The sequence below is a fragment of the Anser brachyrhynchus genome (genome assembly GCF_964034855.1).
Source record: "Anser brachyrhynchus genome assembly, chromosome: 12".
NCBI classification, from domain to species: domain Eukaryota; kingdom Metazoa; phylum Chordata; class Aves; order Anseriformes; family Anatidae; genus Anser; species Anser brachyrhynchus.
In genome coordinates this window covers 1697404-1722063 of record NC_137707.1, presented here as the reverse complement: position 1 = coordinate 1722063, position 24660 = coordinate 1697404, and the positions used below count along the sequence as shown (strand labels likewise).

The window sequence follows — 24660 nt, the reverse complement described above, 5'->3', positions numbered from 1 at the left end:
GGTGCTCCTGGGATTTGCCTTTCCCTTTGGACTGGGAGTGAGGAACATTTTTCAAATATTTTATGTTTCCAGGGACGGGAACACCTCTGGTGTTCGATTCCTTCAGATCAAATTTCACCAGATTTCACCAGAAGATAATATCCTAGTAGTAACAATACGTATTGCAGTGCACCTTGGTAGATTTTATCAAATGTTTGCAAACAGAAAAAAAAAAAAATCCTGTTATGATCAAGCTCTGCTGGCAGCGGGTGTAGCCCCGACCGCCCTACCTGCAGCAGCCATGGCTGGGGCGGCAAGGCCTGAGAAGAGAACTAAGGCTGATCCTGTCCGTAATGTGGGATAACAAATTCAAGAGGATACTGTGCGGAAGGCTTTTCCCAAGCGGAACAGACGTGACAGACCATGAATAAGTGATGGGCCTTGACCTACGCCTCCCGCTCTGTGCGCAGCGCGCCGCACGCAGCGCTAGAGCTTGGCCTCCTCGGGCAGAGGTTCCCGTCCCCCGGGACAGCTCCGCGATTCGGATTAAATTATAAACCAGCCCCGTGCCCACAGCAAGCGTGGCGGTGCCCTGAGGTGGCTCTGCAGGCTCTGGTCCCGGCGTTCGAGCGGTCGGTTCGTATCTCTGGCCACCCTTCTTCCTGCTGCCTCTGCCGCCGGCCACGAGCGGTTTGGACGCTGGGATAAACGCCCGCAGCGCGTCTGTCTGGCGGTGCCGATCCCAACCGTCCCCTAATCTCGGGAGTGCAGGAGGGTGGGATGCCTGATGATGGCCCAGCCTCCACGAACAAGCAGCCCTGCCTTTCCCATTCCCCTTTTACCCCGCGGTAGCGGTGCCATCAAGCCAGGAGCACCGGGCTGGATTTCTGATGCCCGCTTTGTAATCGTATTTACGGACGACTCGCGACGCCGCCGTGATTTATTATCACTGCTGCTCCGAACCAGACCCGGGGCTGCCCTGCCGGGGGTGTCACCACAGGTCCCGATCCCGGGCCAGGGCCACGTTTGGTGCTGGAGCAGGGGCAGACAGCGCCGGGTGCGGGGCAATCAGCTCTAAAAATTTTTGTAGTCAACGCTCCTGATGAATATTTCAGATGCAAAGGAATAGCATGCATTAATTATTGCAAAGAGATGTCTTTAGGAGAAAATGATTTTGAAATTCAGTTTAATTTCATTGTAATGCGCTGCAAACAGGAAGGGAGTATGTGTGTTTAATTGGCTCTCGGGGGTAAGGCCTGGAAGATGGCATGCCTTTGTCACAGGCCATTAGTGATACAGACTGCATAATGAGAGAGTACAATCAGCTCACAGCTGCCGGCTCCTACGGGGAGAGAATGATATTAAATAGAAATCAGTATAAATTAAACTTAACCCTTTCGCTCGCCGAGCGGAGCCGCAGAGCTGGGGATAAAGAGGGGAGCGGAGGCACTCGCCTGGGGCTGGGGCCAGCTCGGAGGGTGCTGAGGACACACCACAGGCAGCCTCTGGTACCCCTGGTAGCAGCCTCGGGAGGAGGACAGCCTCTTCATTCTCTTCCCCACCCCATTCCCCTCTCTTTGCCTTTCTTTTATTTTTTTTTTCCCCCTCCCCTGACTGCTTGCTCCATCTTTGCCCACTGCCAGGCCGACAGGGCTGCTTTATTCCAAGGGAAAAAAAGCTGGTGGTGCTGAGTGAGACCCGTCGGCTCGCCCTGCCTGCCCCCAGCGCTGCTGGCAGCCTTCAGGGACGTGTGCTGCCTCTCCCTCGGGGCTCTCACACGTGTGTGGCGGTGAGAAGCCACCTCACGCAACCATGGAGGCTGTGGTGTGCAATAACCAGCTGGTGCTGCCCGGGGCCCGGGGGGTGAATTAGCCCACGTTAAGCAGAGGTGGTTAATTTTGGAGAGGAGACCAAGCTGGCAGGGTGCAGGTCCCCTGCGCTCCCCAAGGGCAGAGGTGCACGTGCTCAGCTGCGGCAGGAACGAGATTCGGAGAGAGCGAACTTGGAGGCGGCGTGGATAACTCCCCGGCTGTAATTTAGCACTCTGCTGATTGCTAATGGCACTCCGAAAAAGCAGCGGGTCAGCAAATGAAGAGTAATTACCGCAAGGGAACCGCGAGCGCTGCTCGTGCTGCGCCTCGTGGTGCCTGTGTCACCAGGAAGGCTGGTGGCGGCTGCGGCACTGCGCGGAGACCGGGCACGAGGGCAGGGTGCCCGGCGGCTGGGAAGGTCCAAGGCCATACGCGGGGCACGTATTACTGCTTTTCCCGAGCGTAGGCAGCCTGGGGCTCTAGCTGGGCACCTGCGCTCAGAGTTTGCACACACAGAGCCAAGAATGCGTCACCGGAGCTCGTTCCCTCCTTTGGCTTTGTGATTGGAGTTCACCCAGGAGCCCTGAAGCCCGGGTTGCAGCAGAAGGCCTGGTTCTGGCACCGCGCAGCGCTGCAGGAGGCTCTCAAACCGGCTGCCTCTGTGCGCACAGCACCCATCCTGCGCGCCCTTGCTCTCAGGTGCCCTGCTTGCTGCAGCCGGCGAGGGGGCTGAAATTCCACAGCAAAACCAGGCCTGCAGCCCCTCGAGTCTCCCACCCGAGACCTCCCCCCCCTGCCGAAGATTTGCACGGCAGGGCCACGACTCAGCTGGCAGGTCCTGGTCCCCAGCCAAGTCCTCGTGCCGGGGAGGGCAGCCGGGGGCACGTTGTGTCACTGCTGGGTGCCCCCCTTTCTGCGGGCAGCGACCTGCCTCCCCCATCGCCTCTTCCTCCCCTTCCAGGCATGCTCCCGCAGTGACAGGTCACGCTCAAAACTTGCAAACCACCTGAAATGTTGTTCCATCAGGTCATTTTCCAGGCTGCCTTCTGCAGTTTCAGACTCACAAAGGGATCTTTCATTTTTAAGTCCTCTCTGGCTGCAGACCATCTATTTCCCGGTACCTTCCTCAGGCCAGTTCTGTTTCTGGTTGCAGTTCCTGTAAATCAAGCTATCGTGTGTTATTTCAGAAAATATATGAACCAAAATAAAAAACAGGAGAGCCAGCACTTCCATGGCAGCAGTCATTTTCTTTTTTGTTTGACAGCTCTTTTATTAAAATCTCTTTTCCTCCCACGAAACCGTCTTACCAAAGGAAGCGACATCAGGTTGGGCACTGGGGATGGCCATTCCCTCCGTGACAGGAGGAAAAATAAATGGGGCAGGCTCTGGCCGCCAGCACTCTCACACCCTGCCCTGCTGCTGGGGAGATCTGGGAGAGACGGGGAGCTCAGTGCAACAACTGCAGACCTGTGTTTCCTCCCCCTCGGGACCAGAGGCAAACACCACGTGTGCCTCGAGCAGGAGCCTGTGCAGATCCCTCTGCAAACGTGCCCGCTCCGCGCCTGCAGTTAGAGGAGGAACAAATACATGTGTATGTATTACGGGAAGAAAAGCAGCATGATGCTGCCGTGACCTTTTGATGAATTCAAGATCTCAGCTCTTTTGAGAAGCATCCGAACTCCTGGTGTGGCATCGGTGATTTACTGTTGCTCCCTTCCCCTTTATTTCCTTGGGTTCGCACCATCGTCTGCCTATCTCTCCGTGGCTCTCATTTCCATTCGAGTGAATTTGATTATTTTTATTGTATTAATGCTGTTGACAGAGCTGCTTAGATCAAAGTCCCCTCCGGCCATTTCCAGGGAGACTGCTGGGTATCCACCTGCTGTCCTACAGCGCCGAGCCCTCAGAGGGTGAGGCAGGCCCGGAGGAGAAATGCCCGCAGCCGTCTGTCTGCTGCGCTGCGCCCCCTTTGCAGCTGTCCCGCGAGGCAGGAGGCGATCTCAGAGCAAACCTGGGTGCCCCTGAGCCATCGCCGAGCGCACCCCAGGAGCGGGAGGAAGGCAGCAGACAAACACCAGCTTCCAGCACCGCGGTCATCCCAATCCCCAGTCGTTGTCTTTCTGTCCCGTCGTATCGCCAGGCTCTGGCACTGTCAGATTGAGATTTTTCCTGCCCAGGAGGCAGTGCTCTTCAGGCAGCAAGCTGCTTGTAGCCGTGAGCAAGGGGACGGAGGATTTGGGAGCCCGGTGGCTCTGCAGGAGCTGCGTGATGCCCGAGCGCTGCCTGTCTGCCCCAGTGCCCTCCCGGCTGCACGGGGCAGGCAGGGCGCTTCCTGCAGAGGAATCTGGCAGCACGGCGGTGTGCTCAGCGGGGAGCGACAGGATCAGAGAGCAGCCTGCTCCCCCAGGGAAGGCCAGCTTCCATTCACGTTTGCCCATACATCCAGAAAATTAGAATCTGGTGTATTCAGGGAGATTTATTTTCAATTACAGGTTAAGGCTGAGACATGAAATAGCACCAGGCTTGAAAGTAGTGCATAAATCCTGCAACAAATCCATGTATCTCAGCTCCATATAATAAGATTTTATTGATTGCTATATTGTATCTGTCAGAGTAAAACTCTCTTAATGCATGCATCAGGATGGAGAAGATAGAAAGCTTGTTGGTCGCAGAATCTGATTCAGGAATCAATGCACTTTGATTAATATGCCGTTAAGAAAGTAAGAGTTATTTAACTTGTTTGATGCACATCTCAAAATGATGACTCGTATCTTTTAAGTTTCTTTCTTTAAGCCGCACTTAAAAAAACAACTTTGTGGCTGTTTTTCCCATTGCTAAGTCCTGTTTTATCACTGAATTTGGGCTAGATCCCTTTACGCAGGTCACGAAAGCACCAGGCTCACTTTAACCAGAATTCCTGTCGCCCAGAAGACTTTCCACGTGCCACTGTCGAAGGCTGAAGAGCAGGGTAGACCTTTATTTCTATATCTTTATTCCTTCTGGATTTCTGCAGTGAAAGAGGGAGCTCCAGGGTAAAAAAAAAAAGAAAAGAAGAAAAAGAAAAAAATAAAAAGAGAGAAATTCATCTGGAGTAAGACATCACCAGGAGAAATGAGAAGCGCCCATCAGTCCTGGCAGCCTTTCAAACGCTGCCAGGCTTGGGCAGCAGCACGCTGCGTGTGTGTGCTTGCTGCAGACGCCTTTCCCTCAGCTCAGGCCTCTCGGCCGTGCTCCACGAGCTCCGGCAGCCAGGAAAAGCCTCGGTGTAGCTGGGGGCATCGTGCGGAGCGCTGGGGCTTGTGGCGCTGCTCCTGCTGCGGCCACGAAGCCCCAGGCAGGTGGAGAAGCCCAGCGGCTCTCAGGCTGGCTGCAGGGACCTGCTCGTGTCTGCCTGCTGCCTTCGGGCTGAGCTCCTCGTGGGCAGAGGGGAACGGCCCCAGCTCAGAACCCGCGTGGTCCTCGAGCGTTACGTTAGGGGAGCCAGGAGCTGGCCTTGTGTTCCTAGCTGGAGAGCTCTGCTGGCCCCAGGATCCTTGTCGTTCTCAGCCCTGGCTCTTTGGAGGTTTCCACCCCACCACTTCTGGTGGAAAAGGCAAAGCCGCCCACGGTTTTCCAGCCCAAAGAAACCCGGTGTTTGTAAGAAACCCCTTGGGCTGTTAATGGCCAGACCCGTTCCTGCACTCAGGCTGGCCCCCCCTGCCCCATCTGCAAGGAGAGGGGCGGCAGCAGCAAGCAGCTCCCGTCCCGTCCCTCTGGCACCGACTTTTGTACCTGGCACTTGCCTGTCTCCAGAGACAAGCAGGTGTTTCCCTGCCAAGGGAATTGCTTACATTTGTGGGAGTAGCACTGACACCTGAAACAGAAATACTTTAGCCTGATCAAGGCAGGTTATAAATAGAAATGCATCTAATTAGCATCCTAATCTGCAGGTTTTCTGTTTGTTTGCAGTGTCTCTCCTAGTCATAAATTCAGTTAATGCAAATTCTATTTTTAAAAAAACGATGCCTTAATTATAATGTGCTGCAGATGATGTGACTTATCAGTTCGGTAAGCCCACCGGATGAAGTGCTGGCTCCCTCTGAGGCTGGGTTTAAGGAGCTTCTTTTTAAGCCCTGCTGTAGTTTAAGCCCGTGAGTCAGGCGTGATGGCAGCGAGGCACCGTGCGAGGCTCTGTCTCCTCTTTTCAGTGATGTGACCGAGCGTTTGAGCTGAAAAGCTGTGGGAGCTGGAGGCAGGGAGGAGGTATGCTCACCTGCTTCATTTCTTAGCAGCTTATAAGTTGGACCCACAAATGAAAGGACACCAAAAAAAATCCCAAGCATATCCCAAACACATCTCTGTGTGCTGCTTAGGAAGGATATTCCTCTGGGTCTGCATGGGACGGGGCCAGAGGCTGCAGGCACCCACGGAATAGCCTCGTGCTGCCCGGTGAAGTCAGGCCAGCAGCGAGGTGGGCTCACATTTCCACCCAGTCCTTATTTAAAAGGTGTTCCTATAAGTAAAAGCATAAAGATATTTATTCCTTCTTCTGGAGCTATAAGGAGACAACATTGTCAGGTTTGCCTGATGGTTGGAAGTCGAAGGATCATTCGAACACGGTGAAATGCAGCCCGTGTAATTCCTTGACTGCTTGCAAGACTGATGTTTTCAGCAGTTCAGAGCGACTTTGGATTTTTGTAGCTGTAAATGCGAGCAGCTTTTGGCACAGAATTTGTTTGCTCTCCCACAAAGCCCTGCTCTAGTTTTATCAAACATCCTGGATGCCAACCACACACTTTTTCGAGAACCTCCAGTGCACGGAGCCCGATTTCCAGTGGCATGGAGCGATTGCACCCCACCTGAAAGTCCGTGGGAACAGCAGGTTCCTGCGAACTCCAGGCTCTGCTCTCGGCACCTTCTTGCTGGTACCTTTCAAGGTGTGCTGTGGTGGTGCTGCTCCAGCAGTGGGAGGGAGAGGGGCTCATGCATGACTGTGGGGAGTTTCCCTTCCCATCCTTTCCCATCCCAGGGATTAACACAGGGAATCCTGTCCACAGCCCCAGCTGGGCTCTATCGTGGAGACTTCAGGCTGAGCCTGTCAGATCTAGCAAGAGAACTGCAAGCTCACAAGTGGGTTAAGAGGGGGAGCCAGCGGTAGCAGGAGAGAGCACAGGATGTGGGGAAGAAATGGGCTGAACAATCATCTTCCTCGTGGTACTTGGCAGGCCCTCCTGGATCATTGGCAAAGCTTTTGTTCAAGTGGCTACTTACTGCTGTATAAACAGCGTGTCTCCTCCAGGGCAAATTAAAAACCCCGTAGGGAAAGGTCAGCGTCACAGCATCTGAGCGAGATCCCTGAGCAGTCGGCAGAGGTCAGGACGTGGTCCCGTTGCAGGCGGTGTCAAAACGCCTCTCGTCGTGAGCGTGGCTGGAACGGGGCCCCAGGGATTTTCACTGGATCCGCGCTCGCGGTTCAGGCACCGGGCACAGGGAGATGAGTGTTTGTTGTGTCTTCACTGTCACACCGAGCCGTGACCGCGGGACTTTGGGAAGTCCTTCAGCAGACAGGGTGAACGCTGCCGAGCTGTCTGCAGCGCTGACCGAGGGGGTGGATTTACAGAACTCCGGTGCAGAGCACTGGGGTAGGAAAGGAGTAAGACAGAGACAAGATTTTGAAGTGATCACCCAACATACAAACTGTCTTCAGGTTTGCAGAGGCCAGCGTGGCCACTCAGTGCTGCCGAGAAGAGCTGGTGGTGCGTGCAGAGCCCTACAAAAGCTCGGTGAAAACCCGCCTTCTTTCCACCTGGCCCATCTATCATTTTTCGGCCTTATTTGTGTCCCCGGCCTTCTCTCGCTCCTCGTTTGTCTTGTTTCCTGTTGCTTGAGGCACTCTGCTGGTGCCCACGCGATCTGTTTAGCTTGCTGAACGCTTTTGGCGTTTGGTTTACGTAACCCAGCCTCGCCGTCAGCGGAGCACAGAGCAGGGCGGTGGAATCGCACAAACTGAGTACGGGATGAGCCGGGCAGTCAGGGGCCCGATTTCCTTCTTTCCCCAGCCCAGGAAAGCGAGGGCCCGTTTTCGGCACGCGTAACCCAAGGCCAAGTGCTGCTAAGTGGCGACGTTTTTGTAGGTGTTTGTACTTCAGGCTGGCAGTAACGCTTGAAGAAGGGCTGAGCATCTCTTCTTTGAGCATCTCTGGCACGTGCTGCTCCATGCCCGCTCTGTTAGCCGGGACAGAGCATCCTAGGACGTGATCGCTCCAGGCTCTTTCCTTTCCACAAGTCATCCCTGTGGGTTTCGCTCGAGACAATTGAGAACATATTTACTTACGACTAATGGTATTATGCTGTAAGCAAAAGTATGGGCTCCTGGTAGTTAAGCAAACAATTTAAGGAAGATATCCTTCCCCACATCCCACCGCTGCCTCTCTTAGTCAACATCCTCCCATCGTTATCTCCGCTTTATTTAATAATTCGTCTCACGAGAGACTGGGACGGGTCACCGCGCTGAAAAGAAGAGGTAGTACTGTCTTTGGCTGAGGTGTAATTGATCCCTCAGCTGTTCTGCAGAGGGCAGAAGCCAAAGCAAAGGGGTTTAGTCTAAGGTTTTTATTATTACAATTATTATTTTTGGCCATGCACGCATGGCTGCCGTGCTCTTCAAAGTTCCACCAGCTGAGTGGCAGCCGTGTTCAGCTGGGCTGCCACACCTTGGAGCGCTTACTTATTTATTACTCTTTGAGTTTTCTTTTTCATCTTGTTGTCTGCAGGGATTTCTATAAATATTTAAATGCTAATGTGAAAAAACGTTTTTCATTTTTACTTACCCGTTTTCCTTTCTGGCTTGTCCTCTGGGCAAACCCATCTGCAGTAATTCTGGCTGTAAGCAGCGGGGGGGGGGCTCCCTCCGCCCAGCCTACTTGTGTCATATCAGTCACCCATGAGTTCCTGCTAATGACGAGTGAACCTACAAAGTCTTGGCTGCCTGGCTTGCAGGAGCGTTCAGAGGTTTGGCTGTTTTATCTGCTGCTTTCCGTTACGGAGATGTGGTGCCCTCAGAGCAGGGCGTGCAGCCGCGGTCTGGTGGTGGCGGTGCGAGAGCCACGGCGGGCTGGGGAGGGCGGGCAGCGAGGTCTTTGGGGACCAGCTGATAGAGCTGGGCAGCGTGGACAAGTCCATTCAGTACGTCCAAGCACCAGAAACGTCCCACCACCCTAAACCGGGACCATCCTGGGTGTCTCGGTGAGGCCCATCGGTGTGTTGGGGTTCCCGTGCGCTCAGGAGTTAAGACAGCACTGTGTTTGTGCGCGACCGTCCTGGTCCTGCCCCAAAACCCTCCCAAAACTGCTCCCCTTATTTGGGGCAGCCAGACACGGAAGGCCCAGAAATGAGAAGCAGCACCTTGGCCGAGGGCAGACGGGCCCCAGAAGGCAACCAGACCCCGCTGAGGCCTGGCTTTCCTGCTAATCCTTTTGGTGCTCTCCCCTCCCTGCCGAAAGCCGGTGCCCAGGACTTTGTCTGCTGGCACACGTCGTGTAACGAGGTCGGATGCCAGCCCACGCCCAGGCTGGAACGGGGACCATATGCAGCAGTCCCCGAGGCCCTGAAACAACAGTCCGGAGACGGGCCTTTGTGTTCCCTGGCCAAAGCCTGCTGGCCATTTGGACCTGCTGGGGTGCCCATCTTGCGCGGGGGGAGGAGAGGGTTTTGAATTTGGAGGAGGCGCAGTGGGTGATGCTTTCCAAGCTCCATTAACGTGTCCGCAGCTGAAGCTGAAGCTGCTGGGCCTATTCATCTGTGGGTTTTAGAGAGCTGCCAGCCTCAGACGAGCCTGGCGTGTTTGCCGAGAGTCCCCTGTGTCTCTCAGCGGACACGAGGCGGTGCTGGGCGCGGGGTGAGCACTGCAGGGCACAAAGAAGGAAGCCTCCTGGCGCGTGTGTGTGCTGCGCCCATCCCCTGCCCATTGCGGTCAGCGTGGGCGTGGGGAGCATTTCTGGTGAGAGACATCAGCAATCCTCCCACAGCCTCGACTTACCGGTGCACAGCCCGAGGCTTCACGCTTGGGTGTACAACCGGTGTACTACACCTCGTCTGTCCACCACAACCTCCTTGGTGCAGTCCCACGGCTGGGCTTAGAGCCGATTTTCATTCAAAGCGGACAAAAATTGACCTGCGTCTTTCCTGTTATTTCCTGGGCTTTTTTTCTCCTGGGAACAGCTGCTCTTTCAAACCAGAGTGACCAGAAAATGCACCCGTGGGGTGAATCCTGTGGAGGTGCGGTGCCACAGGACTCGGTGACGCAGCAGGTCAGTCCGCCCCTGCCTGCAAATACTGCCTTTATTTCTCTCCTGTGCCAGGCAGGGTGCTCTAATCAATCAGGTGCTCCAGGAGAAAAGTCCCCAGGCGACCAGAGGCAGACCTGCGTGACAGCACGAGGCACTCTACCTGTGGCTGGGTCGGGGCTGTAGGGCAGGGCACGAGGGGTAGCTGGCACCGAACGGGCTGAGATGTACAAGGGCAGCCCTGGTACAGCACGGGGTCACTGAACATCATCCTGGCTTCTCGCCCTGCTGCCGGAGAGATGCATTAAGCTCGGGAAGCCTTTAAAAACCCAGCCAAGAGGTGAAGGTATCACTGATTTATCAGCCAAGACAAGGAGTAGCTGCGCTCCTTGTCGGTCTGACAGCAGGTCCCCGACTCCCCCTCTCCCCGGCTGGGAGCAGCGTGGGGGAGAGCACGGCTCAGGATTTCTGGTTGGAAATCAAATTTGTCTTATCTGCGGCTTTCGCCTCCCAGGTACCCGGAGATGCTGCCGGTGTTCCCTGCGCTGCTACGGCTCCGTTCGTGCTGCACAGCCACACAGCACGTCAGCGAGCGGTGCCTTATTAGCACAGCTCTTTGTGAGATGCCCTTGAGTGATTTTTTTTTTCCAGGTGTAAATGCCAGGGGAGGCTGTACCAGGGCTTCGCATTCTTTCATCTCGGCAGGGTTTTGCCCTTTCTCCCAGCGTGGCTCTGACAGCAGGCTCAGCTCTGCTGTGTGTGGAATACAAACAAACTTCCCTGTGCAGAGCATGACAGGAATTCATTCCAGGCTGGTGGTGTTTTTTTTTTTTTTCTCTGGTTTTCTTTCTTTTTTTTTTCCCAGTGCTGGATGCTCCAGGGGTCTCTGCAGAAGTTTTGAGAGCAGGGAATCGGTTGCTTAACCTCTCCTCTCCCGGGACAGGCAGCTCGGCAGCAGCCCTGCCAGCTCTCGCAGATGGGGAGGACTGCGAAGCAGCTCCAAGCTGCGGCGCAATTCCCATCACCTGGCAGAGTCAGGGGGAGAGGAGCCCACACATCGAGACGTCTGCAGCCTTACATCTCTTCGAACGAGCCATTAGGGCAGTCGGAGGGTCTGGGCTCGGCTTGCTGAGCACACAGCGGCTGCCATTAGTGCTAATGGGAGTTAGGCGCGTGCATGGAGAGGCAAGGATGCCCCTGAGCTACAAATCTACTTGGCAATTTTATTATGTAAATAAATGGTGCTTGCACATACACCTGCTGCTGCTGCTGCTCGTGGTGATGTTCATGGCAAGATACGTAAACAAACAGCGATTCCGTTCTAATAGATTTATTTCCTTTCTTGTGAGCCATTAAATTACCTCCAGATTTCATGCAGGTACAAAGCTGTAGCAGCATCGAAATCTTGCTCTGCCTCAGCGGACAGCGGCCTGCAAAGCGTGACAGCCACCTCTTACTCTCAGACATTGTGTCGGGGGGAGGCTGTGAGCAGCCTGCAGCATGCTCCGGGTATGAGGACAACCTCAGATGTCTGCCCCTTGCACCAGGGCTCCCACCATCACCCGGCCAGATCCTGCTTGCAGTGTAGGCAGCAGCGAGCCTCCCGGTGCTGGGCTGAGCTTGGGGAATGTGAAAGCCACCTCTGGAAAAGGAGTCTCCATCTGGACCCCTCGGGGCAGCTCCTCCGAGCAGAGGATGAAGCCCTCCTCCCTTCGGGGGGTTGAAGCAGAGCTTCAGGATTTGCTCTGGACCTGGAGGAGGCTCTGGGCTGGCTTTTGCAAGGAGATCCATCAAGGGGGTGTCCAGAGCACCGGTGCTGGGGCTCCCTGACACCGTGTACCCATGGTCAGGACCTGCAGTGGAGCAGCCAGCTCCTGAAAGCTGCTTCGCCTGCTCACAACCACAGAAACGTATCTCTGGGCTGCAGCTGCTGCGCTGCCCTCCTCTCTTCCGCTCTGCGGGTCCGCCGGAGGTTTTTGGCAGCGAAATGGATAGTAAATAGGTAGGGCTGCTGCCAGCCAGCGCGCTGAGGCTGTCAGGGCTGCCGGTGCCAGGAGAGATGCTGCTCCCGACTGCAGATTTTGTGCCGCCCCCAGGGCTTGTGGTCGGAGGAGCGCGGTGCCGGCACTTCTCCCTGCGGAAACCTGCTCCCGGTGCGAAGGCTTCGTGCTTCGCCCAGGCAGCACCCAGGTGAACGGGAGCCCTGGGAGATGCTGGGGAGGGGAGACGGCTTCCTCATGAATAACTGGTGCTTTGTCAATATGCATGTGTTTTTTTAAAGAAGTTTCAAACTCTCCCTCTTCGTCTCTGTCTTCCCTCCCCGCCCCCCGGGCCGATTTGATGCTTTATTAATGACGGCAGCGCAAACGCAGCGCTGCCCTCGGTACGCTGGGGCGAGAGCGGTGCCTTGGAGCACACCAAGTCCTCGCGCAGAGGCAGCTCGTTTATTTTTGGTCATTGGGTTTAGACAGCGTGGGGAAGGCATTTCACCAGCAAACGGGTGAGGATAAATGGGCTCGACAGGCTCCGCACAGCCACCCGCAGCAGCAGCGAGCTGCACCCCGGGAACTCAGCAGCTCTGCGCAGGGTGGAAAATGTGTGCAAAAAGCAGAAGTGAGAGATTTAAACTTCACACGTGGGATCAGGCTGAACAGGAACTTTTGGAGGCCTCTTATAGCTCAAGAGAGAGTCCAAGGACCTAAGGAAAGGACGGGGAGGGCAGGGCTGGGTGTTGGTTGTGGTTGACTTTGACGGCTTGGCTTGGCTTGGCTTGGGTTTTGGGGTCCCTTTTCTCGATCCTCCAGTTCTTCTCTGGGGCCTGTATAGCTGCGGTTGCTGATTTTTTTGGGAGTTCTGCTCCTCGTTTGAAAGGGCAGGATGCTGCAGGGCTCAGTCCCTGCTCTGCCGTGCCTGCTGGCCCGCTGGGTGTAAGGGCTGTGAGCAGGAGGTGAGCGGAGAGCCCACTGCGCCCAGGGCCCGTAACCTGTGTGAGCCAGGACGCGCACTGCTGCTCAGCAGGCCTCCGCAACCGGGCCAAAATCCAGAATTTCAGGAGTGCTAATTGCTGTTAATTAGCCACAATTTGTGCTCGTGACCTCTGGAGCAGCCTGCTCCTAGCCAAGATGGCTGTCAGCAGTGACAAACGTTACTCATTCCCACGCAATAAATCAAGCTAAAGTTGCCTCCGTTATTTAGCCTATCATTTAGCATTTCATTAAATAGATACGTACGCATACATCATCGTTGCTGAGGCTGCGTCAATCCCCCTCAGGAGGGAGGCTGCCTCCGATCAATCCCAGCGGCGCGGCGTGCCGCGGAGGGGCTGGGGATTCGCCGCGCGTCGAGGCAGCGCCGTGCTGAGCATCCGTCAGCCTCTACCGCGGCGTGCGGCCACGGCGTCACGGGCACTGATGCTCCCCAAGGCAGATGAGGCTCAGAGAGGGGAGATCTCCCCCGGGTGGATCGGACCGAGTTCCCAAAGCGGGGGCCGACCTGCAGCTGCCCACAAGGTGCACGGCGGGGAAGGTGTCTGCGGGGCTGGCGCTGGGCTTTCCGTGAGCTCCGGCTTGGAAACAACAGCACATAGGGAAGGAAAGGTTTTGTTGTGTTCAGGGCGTGTTTGAGGCCGAGAGGGGCTTGCTCCTGGTTGCTCCTTGCTCTGTTTGCTGTTGGCTTTCACGGAGCTGGAAAATGTCTTATTTTCCCATAGAAGTAAAGAGAAGGGGTGGCATTAAAAGGAGCCGGGGGCTACGAAGAGCAGCAAAATCTCTACAGTAAGTATTTCTGGGCACACACCGCCCTCACAGCACTGAGAAACCCGTGCACCACCACGGAAAAGCAGCAACTGCCTTTCTCACGATGCTGACGGCTCGTGGTGAGCGTGGTGGTGCTGAGCAGAGATTTTGGGTGGGAGATTTTCGGCTCCCCATCCTTGCCCAGGTCCAAGCGGCTAATGGCAGCGGTTCCTGCTTGTCCGTGCGGCACCAGGCGTTCGGTGCCCTCCCTCTCCCAGCGCTCCATAAATAAATTCCCCTAGTCCATCCTAGCACACTGTATCAATCTTGTTTAATAGACTGGAAAGCTTATTGCATGGCGGCAGGTCGCAAGGAGTGTCGAGGTGATGGATTGCGCCTTCCCGGAGTCGAGCGTCGTTGATGTATAATGAAATATTTATGATTTATTCCAGCTAATAAACTGGAGTGAAGTGTGTGATGTATGTGAGCAGATGGGGGATCTATTGATGCGGTTTTCATTGTGTGGAGGGGAGGGAGGGTTTGTGTCCGCAACGCGCACGTCTCGTGCAGCCTCCCGTCCCTCAAGGTGGACACCGCTGCAGGGAGGACGGATGGTCTAATTCCTATAGATGTCCTTCAGAGCTCTCTTTCTACGTGTTTGTCCACCCTGTATCTCCTCCCATGGCTTCTCCCAACCATGGGAAGCCTGCAGCAGTGGACAGACACCGTCTCTTGGAGCATTTGGAGCTGGAGCTGTGCAGGCTGCTTGTGCTGGCAGGGCTGGAAGGACCCCTCCTGCCTCTCCCTGGTGTACGGCACAAAGGCTGGGGGGCCTCACTGCATGCTCTGCAGCTTCCTTACCTACATCTTTACCTACCTTGGGAGACCAGTGAGACACTGAGCTGCCCTGGGAAGAGCAGGGAAACCTGAAACCTGAGAAAAGAAACGCTTGTCCATGAGGAGCATGGGGAGCACATGGACCTCGTTGCCGCAGGATGCTCCCAAAGCCAGAAGCTTGGTGGTCAGAGAGGGAAGGGACATTCCCGTGGTCAGCTGCTGGGTTGCGTGTAACAGCCCAGGATGGACCTGATCCGTAGGCAGGAGCCTGATCCTGCCCAGCATCTCCAGGAGAGCTGTGCCCAGGGGCAGCACCCTGCCTGCCAGCGGTGGTCCCACGGCTGCAGGATGGCCACGACGGCCTTGGCCGTGCCCCTTCGTGTCCCTGTGCACTTTTGGCTGCGTTCGTTCTGGTGAAAGTCTGGCCCCGGGACAGAGCTTCATGCTGCCCGCCTGCAAAGCACCGCTCAGGCAAAGGGGATGTGAGCCCACAGGTTTTGCTCTGCTCTCCAAACTGATGAGGGTGTCAGGATTAGAGCTCAGGCTCTTCACTGCCTGGAAAATAAATCATCGTGTTAATCACTGGTGTATGGCTGCCAGCGAGTGAGCTTTGCCGTGGCCTGGGATGTACCGGGAACATCAACAGCCATTTTGGGGAGGGAGAGACACGCGGGAGTTACTCCGAGGCAGGGCAGAGCCGATGCACAACCCTGAGCAGCGCAGGAGCAGCGCTGTCCCCCCCGTCCCTCCGCTGTCCTGCCAGCTGTGCCGTTTCTGCCTAATTAGCCTCCACATCAGCGTGCTTTGAGATCCTCGGCTGAAAGGCACCAGAGAAGGGCAAAGACCGATTATTCTGCCTGCCTCGACACAAGCTTCCCGGGGAGCTGCAGCCGGACCCCTGCCCGTCCCTGCGACACGGCGGCTCTGCAGGCATGGGCTGTGCAGGGGGATGCAGGGGAAAGAGTGCCTCTTTCTGTCCTTCCTCTCTCAGGACCAGGAATCGCTGTGCAGGAGAGGCAGGGGCTTCCTCCCTCAGTTTGGAAAAAAAAAGGCTGAAGGGCTCCCCGAGGTGCAGGTGTGGAGCCCGCCAGCGGCAGGCATTAGGATGTGAGCACAGAGCAGCCCTGCCACCAGCCCAGCAAACTCCTCACCTTAAGCAGCGGGGTGTCCCGCATCCCACCCCGTCCAGGGGCGCCGTGTGGGGACTGTCCCTGTCCCTTCTGTGTCCCTGCAGGTCCATGTCTTGTGGAAAGTGGCTTTGGGAAGTCCCCGCGCTCCAGCCTGGCTCTCTGAGGAGCACCGGCTCGGGCTCTTCACAAAGTGTCAGCAAGGCGAGGCTAATTTGCAAAATCTGACATGACTCCTTAACAGAAAAAGGTCTAATTAATATTAGAAAGTGCTCAAACCTTGTTCTCCTGCTGGCAGGGAAGAGCCTGCCAGCCCCCCCCGCACCCCCGCGGTCCTGCAGGCGTTGCTTTCCTCCCGGGCTCTCCGCGCTCCCGTCTGCGTGCAGCCACTTCTGAAAGCTGGAGGAGCCACTCCGGCAGCCAGGAAACTGTTAAACAAGCAGCTCCAACCTGCTGGGTCAGCAGGCACTTTCCACCAGGAGCAAATCACTTAGCAGGTACCGTGGGGTGGGAGGCGGAGGCCCGTGGAGCACGATTTGCTCGGGGCGAGGGCTGTGCCCCGCGCAGGGGGACGTTTGGTGGCAGCTGATCAAGGCTCTGCAGCTCCCCGTGGCAGGAGGGTAAAATAACCCGCTTCTTGTTTCCCAGCAAAATAAATTTTCCCTTTCAAAATGCTTTGCTGTTTCCCGACGTGTTACGGTGGGCTGCCCTCGGTCTGCAAAGCACCGCGGCACGGCGAGCAGGAGGGGCAGGGACGTCCACAGACCCTCTTGACCCTGGTGGCCAGAGTCCTGGTGTCCCGCTCTCCTGTCCCCAGGGGCCCTGTGCGCCCACCTGCAGGGCCGCCAAGCACCTCTCCTACTTGGGGGCCTGACCCCTTACGAGGGCAATGCCACCGCCGTTCTCCAGCGGCTGTGCCTTGTAAAAGCTGGCCTCAGCGTTTGTTTTTCCCGGCAGATCCCAGCACAGTCCTGGCTCTGCATCCAGCAGAAGTCGCCTCTCCTCTGTGTTAGCGTGAAGGGTCTCATTTTTCCCGTGCATTCCTGCTATCTCAGAACTTCTCCGGCTTGCTAAGTATTTCATTGCTCCGAGTGTTCTCCTGGTCAATGGTTAGCTCAAATGTTTGTTCGCGACACCTTTGATGTAGAAGCCTTGCAGCGTTTGCCAGGAACAAGCTGACCAGCGTGCGAAGGTGTTAGCACAGAAACTCCGGGGAGCGTTTGCTGCTGTCGCCCTGCTCCTTGGAGCGAAAAGCCTTTGTTCAGCGTGTCCTGGGGAGGCTGCCCGGGCTCCGGGTCAGCCACTGAGACCTCTCCGCTCTGCGAAGGAGGAGGTGCACAGACCAAAGGCCGTAGGGCCTGGGTGCTGGCGGGGCCACGAGGGCTCTTTCGTCTTTGCAACAAGTATTTTGCAACTTGGAGGAACGCTGCAGAAATCTCTGGGGCCATGGTTGGGAAATAGGGTCTCCATTGCAGCTTGGCCGCTTCGGAGAGTTTGCCTGGGCAAGGCACGCACCTGAAGTGCAGGAGCATTTCCAAGTGACTCTCTGCGGCCAGCCCTTCCCTATAAATAGAAACGCTTTACCCCCAAAGCCTCGTTTTTTAAGACAAAGGCAGGCTGGGAAAGGCCTTTCATGCCTCTCAGCACCAGTAGCATGGTTCGTGCCGGATTGTGGCCTCCGGGGGCTGATCTGTGCCGGTGGGGGGTGGTCACAGCGCGGGCTGTGGGCTGGTGGGGATGTCCACAGCGGGCTCCTGCGGGTGCCAGCAGGCACGTCCCTCCCGGTGGCTCAGAGCCCTGCAGCCTGTGACACGCAGCACCCTCTGAGCACCCCGCCACGGCACCCCCCCCCCCCCAGCTCAACTGGTGCAGGAGCCTCCGCAGCATGCAGCTCGGCAGAGCCTTTAACATCTCGCGGAACAGATGCCCGCTGAGCGTCTTGAAACAAATCCAAAGGTAGCAGTGACGGCTGCTGTCAGGGAAACAATAATCCCGTGGCCTCGCCAGCATCAGCTGCGCCCGGGCGCCGGCGCTGTGCGGCGCACGAAGGCTCCTTCTGCCGCTGCTTTGTTGGACGGAAGGGGCCCGGCGGAGGTGTCCCGGGGGAGCAGAGGTGGAGACGTGGCCGTGTCACAGGCTGCAGCCTTCTCATCACCCAAAAGCTCCTTCCCCGTGCAGGAAAGGAACGCTGCCGCCGCCTCCCTGCTGCGGGGGGGCTCTGGGCACGGGGACGTTTGTCCTGCCCCGCTCAGGAGCAGGACCACACAGGTGTTGAGCCGGGGGTTTTATCAACCACGTCCACACACCCCTCCTGTCCCCGTGCTGCAAGCCACCGGCACGGCCAGCTGGAAAGCGGGGGTCAGCAGAAACATGGTTTGGAAGGCGGTGTCATCTCACGGCAGGGGAGCTCCATCCTCTGCTCAGAAACGCCACCCGTCACCTCCGGCGTCCCCAGCCAGCCCGGGAGGAGGTACCCACACACGCCTGGAGGCTGCTGGGTGAGAAACAGCAAGCTGCAGCCCTGCGGAGCTGGGAGCCTGCATAATGGAGCAGAATAACGCGGGGAGCCGTGGGGACAGAGCGCGATGCTGGCGGCAGGGCCGCGGGCAGGAGCACCGCCGCACCAAGGGCTGGGCACGCCGGGCATGGAGAGACCCGGGGCAGGGGGTGGGGAGCGAGCAGCTCCTGCCACGGGGCTTTGGAGCAGCATCAGGTTTGGAAACGGCGCTCTTCACGCCGTTCAGAGGCAGCATGTGGGGGAGAGCCATTAAGCAAACGGCAGCATCCTTTTAACCAGTCTGGCTGGCACGGGAGGTCCCTGCCGGCCTGGAAGCCGTGGCGCGCTCTGTCGCTCCGGCTGCGCGGCGCTCGAGCCGTCCTGGTGTGCTCGGCCGGTGGCAGATGGCGCGGGGCAGAGGGTAACGCGGCCGTCCTCGGCGGACGGCGGCCCCCGCGGCGCCACGCGCAGCAAGCTCCCTCCTGTCAGCGCGGGGAGTGACAGCAGGGCCCTGGCGCTCGGAGGGCAGGAGAGAGGAGACAGAAAGCGAGAGACGGGGGGGTTACAGAGCTCATCCAGGAGCTCCCTGTAATCATAGCAATGATACGAAACGCCTGCCGTGCCGGGAGGGCTGGGAGCGCCGCAGATGGGGCTGGAGGGTGTCCACGTAGAGCGGTGTTTGGGGGGCCACAGGGACCGAGGAGGGGGGCTCCTCTCCAGCTGAGCTCCCCCCACCCATGCTCCCTCCGAAGTGACCGTCACCTGTCACCTGTCACCCCCTCCCCTTGCTGCACAGTGAACATTTGGGGGGCAACGGCTCGGGGAGCACATTTGGCAGTCAGCAGCGGCACATCTCTAGCACAGGGCACACACCTCCGGGGGCAGCCGCCAGCAGCCCCTGCCCGTGCTAGGGACGGCAGGGGACGGCCGTGTGGGGACGCTGGCATCGGCCAGCCCGGAGCCAGCTGCTGCCCAGCTGAGCCAGCCTGGCACGGCACCCAGCACAGCGACCCCGCTCCTGTGCCAGCCCCGGCACAGCGCCCGCCTCGCGCGGCACAGCCGGCGCAGGTAGTCTGCGGGGCCGGGAGCTCGGGCTGCCGCCAGCTCAGGTGTTTTGCTGTGGCGCTGACGTGCCCCGACATCGTGCCAGGGTCCCTCTGCTGCAAGCGAAACACGGAGACTTCCCGAGCTGGAAATACTGTCTGAAGCCAGGCGGCGCGCGGGCTCGTGCGTGCCGCTTCGTGCGGTGCGGAGAAGGGATCGTGGTGAAACGCGTGGCCCTGGCTGTTCGCTGCCCTGGTGCCCGGGCTGCTCCTGCAGCAGCTTGCTTTGCAAAGCAGAGAAATCAGCCATGGCCGACACCTCGCCTACAGACCACCCACCCAAGGGCACGCAGCCGTGGGTTCAGGTGTAAGGAAAGATGCGGGAGTGAGCCGGCCGGGTGGCCGCAGCGGTTGGTGTCGGGACACCTCCCGCCTGTGCGCCCAGCCCGCTGTTCGGGCCGTTCTCCCCGTCCTGAAATGGAGGAAAATGCAAATGTGGCAGCTTTGGTGTGCTTAAACATTGAAGAGCAGCACGGGCACTGTATGTCATTGAACCAGCGCTGAATTCCCTCTCCTCGCCCTGTCTCCTCTGCATGCATAAGCAGCTCCTGATCTCGCTGCTGAAAGCTCGTGCCTCTCCAGTCCCCCCGTGCCACATTTTAATTAATGTTTGCTCTCCAGCCCTGTGTCAGTCACACATGCTACAGTGCTACTGGACACAGAGGGCAGTTTATCACGGCAGTCATGAATTCCTTTCAACCCCAAGCAGCCAGATACCCAGAGAGTCCCGGTTTCAAACTCTCCCACAACTTTAAAATATTCCAGACAGCTCCCAACATCCACGGCCGTGTGAGAGCCAAGAGGAAGGCAGGCAACAACACGAACAGTTAATCATTTCCTGGCTGACCTGAGCAAGAGGAGCTGCTCAGCAGTTGGCATGTGCCAGCTGAACGGGGACACGACTCTTTTGGGGAACAGCCCAAATTTCAGAACTGATGATTGTGATTTTTCATTGCTCTGCCACCGTAAATCTCTGAGCGTTCGCTGCCTCTGCATGCACCACGTGCAGTCCCTGCGGAGCGTCAGAGGTGAGCTGGGAACTAGATTTGTAGAGCTGCACAGCCAGCGGGCACCTGCATCACCTGCCTCCGTGGGGTGACACCGTGAGGCCCCAGAGGAGAGGGGACCTCATCTCTGAGAGAGGGGAATGGGGAACATGCAGGGGTTGGGGAGGCTCTTCCCTGGGCCACCCAACGAAGTCCCCAGGTCTCGACTGCCCCAGAGCTCACCCGGTGCACTTGGCACACTCCCTGCACAGCCTGCACCCTAACCAGAGGCTCAGGGGTCCTTCAGGCTCCGTGCCCACCGGGTGCTGCGGTCTGGGGTGCTGGGCTGCCCTCATTCCCCAGGCTCTGAACAAGCACCTGGACAGGGCATCAGCGAGAGCCGCCCTCTGCAGCTCCCACAGCTCCGGGGTTGGCGCTGCAGCCCCGCAGTGCCCGCGGACCCTTTGCTGGGAGCTCTTTTCCCACTGCCAGAGCCGTCGCCGTGCCTGCACTCCCCAGCCAGCGGCGTGCAAAGCTGCAGCAGGGGAGCAGGCTGGGTGCATGGACACGAAGGTGGTGCGTGTCGTTAGGGCAGCACGGGGTATTGCCGAGGGCCCCCCGGCGCTGCCATCAAGGCTCTGAAATAGAAATGCGAGGTCCCGAGCCCCCCCCCCTCCTCACCCCCTCACCCCCCGGTTGGCAAAGGCTCTATTAGCAGGATGTGAGTAATCATCTTAAGTAGCTATCAAAGTGCAACAGCTTGTTAAGCATTTAGCCAGGTTGTGCTGACATGACCTCTCTCCTCAATCTTCCCAGCCTCGGCGCGAGCGGCTAATTACCGGAGCGCACCTGCCACACGCCTTCTCCCCCACCTCCCGCCCCCCAGGAAGGACAAAGTCTCACTTCGGGCCCTCTCTTCTTCCTGACACCGTCCCCCACCCTATTTTGTGTCACTAGCAGCCGGGCAGGAGCCGGGGACAGGCTGGTCCCGCTGCTGTGCGCCGTGCTGAGCGCGCTGGGACGTGTGTCCGCCTGCGGCGATGGCTCCTTCCACTGCTTCCATGTTAAAGGATTTGTGGCTGCACAGCCTTATTCTTCCCTTTCCCCCCTGCAGAAAAGGGATGCCTGCTCCCCTCTGTGCATCCCCGGGTGCAGGCTGTTGGGTGGGAAGGCTGGCACCCACCCCGGGGGCTCTGCAGGTGCTGAGTGCGGCTCCTGCGCACGGTGCCACCACCCGAGCCTTGGGTGCGGGATGGGGGGGGGACAGCAGAAACGGGGGAGCTGGTGGCACGGCCCTGACACAGCCCCCGTTGTTTCCCAGGGGACACGGCAGCCTACCAAGACGGCGTGTACTGGATCAAGGGCCGCACCTCGGTGGACATCATCAAAAACGGCGGGTTCAAGATCAGCGCTCTGGAGGTGGAGCGGCAGCTGCTCGCCCACCCACACATCACAGGTACGTGCGGGGGCTCCGTGGATGGTCCTGGGGCCGTGCCCGGTCCTGGTCCCGAGGTGCAGGCACGGGGCCACCCGAGGGCTCGTGCCCCGAGGCTGCTGCCCTGCCTTCCCATCATCAGGCCCTCGTCTGGGCAAGGAGCGGGCGGCATTTGAAGCCCGCCACCAGTCGTCTCTCGGGGCCGAAGCCATGGAGCTCACAGCTGGGTGCCAAGTCAGCAGCAGCTCTCATCTGACGTTGGAAATGAGGCTGTAATTAAATCTGTGCTGACCTTGCGTGTGACCCTGCGCGAGGGGGTGGAAGCGGTGCCCCTGGCTCGACACCGCTGTGTACATCGCATCCCCCTGCTGACCCTGAGTCAGTCCAACCCTGGGGCTTCCTGCCTTTCCGTGGGGCTTCCTGCCTACCTCAGGGCAAAGCTCTGTCCCTGGAAATCGCAGCATCAGGGGAGTCCCTGGTGTTTTCCTGCCGTAGCATCCCGTGCCATCCTCCTCCACGCGCTGCTCCTCCAGTTCACCGCGGTGCTGAGCCCCCAGGACCTGCTCGCACTCCTCACCTCGAGTCCTGTGCTCTCTCTGCAGACGTGGCTGTGATCGGGCCCCCGGACATGGTCTGGGGCCAGCGGGTGAGCGCCGTGGTGCAGCTGCGCAGGGGCGAGATGCTCTCGGTGACCGCCCTGAAGGAGTGGGCCAGGTGAGAGGCAGCGGGGCTGAGCACGGCGAGGGCACCGCAGGCAGGGCCGGGGCGGGCAGCAGGGACAGGACAGCACCTCAAGGCTCAGCACCCTCACCTGGGGACGTGTCAGAGTAGGAGAGAGGGTTGGCAGCAGTGACGCTGTGCCTCGGGTACTGGGAATGGCAGAGACGCAGCTTCTACCAGCAGGTTGCCAAGCACGGGAGATAATGGGAATAAACGGGTCTCTCACCCCAAAAGTACCTGTGACAAACGACTCGCCCCCACGGCAGCAGGGCCAGGCCTCTGGCAACCCTGAGCTCACCGCCGACAAAGCACAGCAAGGAGCGAGTGCTCGGACGGGGCTCGGCAAGGGGCGCTCCGTGTTTGCTGAGCAGTGAGACCATTTGCTCAGCTTTTTCCCAGGGCTGCTGCAACGACACCCTGCCTGCCTCCCTACCTGCTGGAAGCTGGCCCAGAGCGGGCCCCGGCTAACCCCAGAGACCCTGCCCAGGGGCCTGGAGATGGAGGGGGGGACACCGGGGCTCACCGGCCTCACGGGGAGTCCCAGCAGCAGCAGGGACCTGTGCCTTTCTGGAGAGCAGGGCACAGACAGCAGCTGGCCATCCGGCACGGTGTCAGCCTGCAAACCCCATTGCTCACACCAGGCCAAGAGCAGCCAGCGCTGCGGTCTGGGGCATCAGCTGCAGGAGGAGGAGGAGAGTGTAAGCTGGAGCCAGGAAGCAGAATCGCCAGGTTTATCGCTAATATTCCATTAGCAAAATATTTAATAGCAGATTCTTTCTTTTCCTGGCAACTCCCTCCTCCAGGCTGCGGATATTTTTGGCGAGGCTGGCGCTATTTTGTAAGCGGCAGGAGCACTTGTTTCATCAGGGGCTGCACAGCCAGCCAATTAAAGATTTCCCCTGGATTTGCAAAAATCACAGTTGGGGGACTGCGATTTAGCAAATGCAAGGAAGATGCTAGCTGGCCGGCTGCTGCTCTGATTAAACAGTTGCGTAGTGGGGGGAAGAGAATCGAACAAAGAAACCAAACCTGCACCCGTGCTGCTTGGGCAGAGGGGCCAGGACCCCACCGGGCATCCCTCCTGCTGCCACCCCTGCTCGCTGTGCACGCCTTAACCCTCTGGCTGCCGGCTCTCCGGGGCTCCTGCTCCTCCAAGGCAGCCCGCGGCCACCAGCAGCTTTTGTTTCTTCATGCTGATGTCCTCCTGCGAGTGGAGATTCCCCTTCGTGGCCGGGCTCGGTCTGCCTGGGTTGGTGTGGTGCCTGGGGCTTCTCCATGTGGGACCCCACGGTGGCTGCTCATCCCTGAGCTTCATGGCAAGGACGTTGGGGTCTCCGGCAGATCCTTCATCCCCACTCTGTGGGCATGGCCCTCGTTACCCCTGCAGCCGTGACAGTCCCCGGAGAGAAGCTGCTGTCCCCAGAACCCTTTAAGCAAAACCCACTTGAGGCTGCGAGGTGACCACGGCGCTGGGTGCCCAGCACCAGCGCTGCTCCCTGCAGGCACTGCTCCTGCTCTCCCCGTCTGCCTCTCCCTCGTTCCCCGTCTCTCCCCTTTATTTTTCATGTCACTTACATTTGCCTGGCCCTTTTCTCGCGCTCCCTGGCAGGAGACACACGTCCCCCTTCAGCGTGACTCATTTCGCAGCTCTGGCCCCCAGCCGCGCTTGCCGGCGCCAGGCGCCACCCCGAGCTGGAGACGTCCATCTGGCCAGGGGTGCTGGTGGCGGCGGGCGAGGGCTCTGCAGACTTGGCACCTCACGTTACAGCCGCTGCCAGCGCGCTGCCGGGGCTGGGCACGGCCCCAGGCTGGTGACACACGGCACAGAAGGCAGGAGAGCCTCCCCCCGCGCTCCGCAAAGGGCACGGGGACGGCGCGCCGAGCTCAGCCTCCCTCCTGCAGCAGGCAGAGCCCCACGGGCTGTCACACAGGCTGTGACACAGGCTGTCACCCTGTCACCAGCACGGCCCAGAGCTGGCCCCCGAGGGGCTCTGCGTGGGGACAGGATGGGGACAGGCGTGGTTTCAGCATCCTTAGTGCCACGGTGCTGTTTTCCCCTGCCACGTCTAACGGGGAGGATTGAGGAGTCCCCGTTAACGGCGCTGCCTCCTGATCGCTTGCTGGAGGCTCTCGTGCACCCTGCGAGGGGTGAGCGGTGTTTTGGGGT

The 24660-nt window shown here is 58.5% G+C and overlaps 1 protein-coding gene across 2 annotated transcripts in view; it reads left to right on the top strand.

Annotated features, from left to right (window-relative positions):
• The window catches only part of ACSF3 (acyl-CoA synthetase family member 3), a 58298-nt gene that overhangs the window by 33118 nt on the left and 520 nt on the right, over positions 1–24660 (top strand). The window contains exons 8-9 of one of the 2 annotated variants that reach the window (XM_080552304.1): positions 21660–21794; positions 22376–22487. In XM_080552304.1, coding sequence (XP_080408430.1) covers positions 21660–21794; positions 22376–22487 — 247 coding nt within the window. Of the gene's footprint in view, positions 1–72; positions 3017–21659; positions 21795–22375; positions 22488–24660 lie in introns of those variants that run through there. The other variant, XM_080552305.1, reaches the window with a different exon arrangement.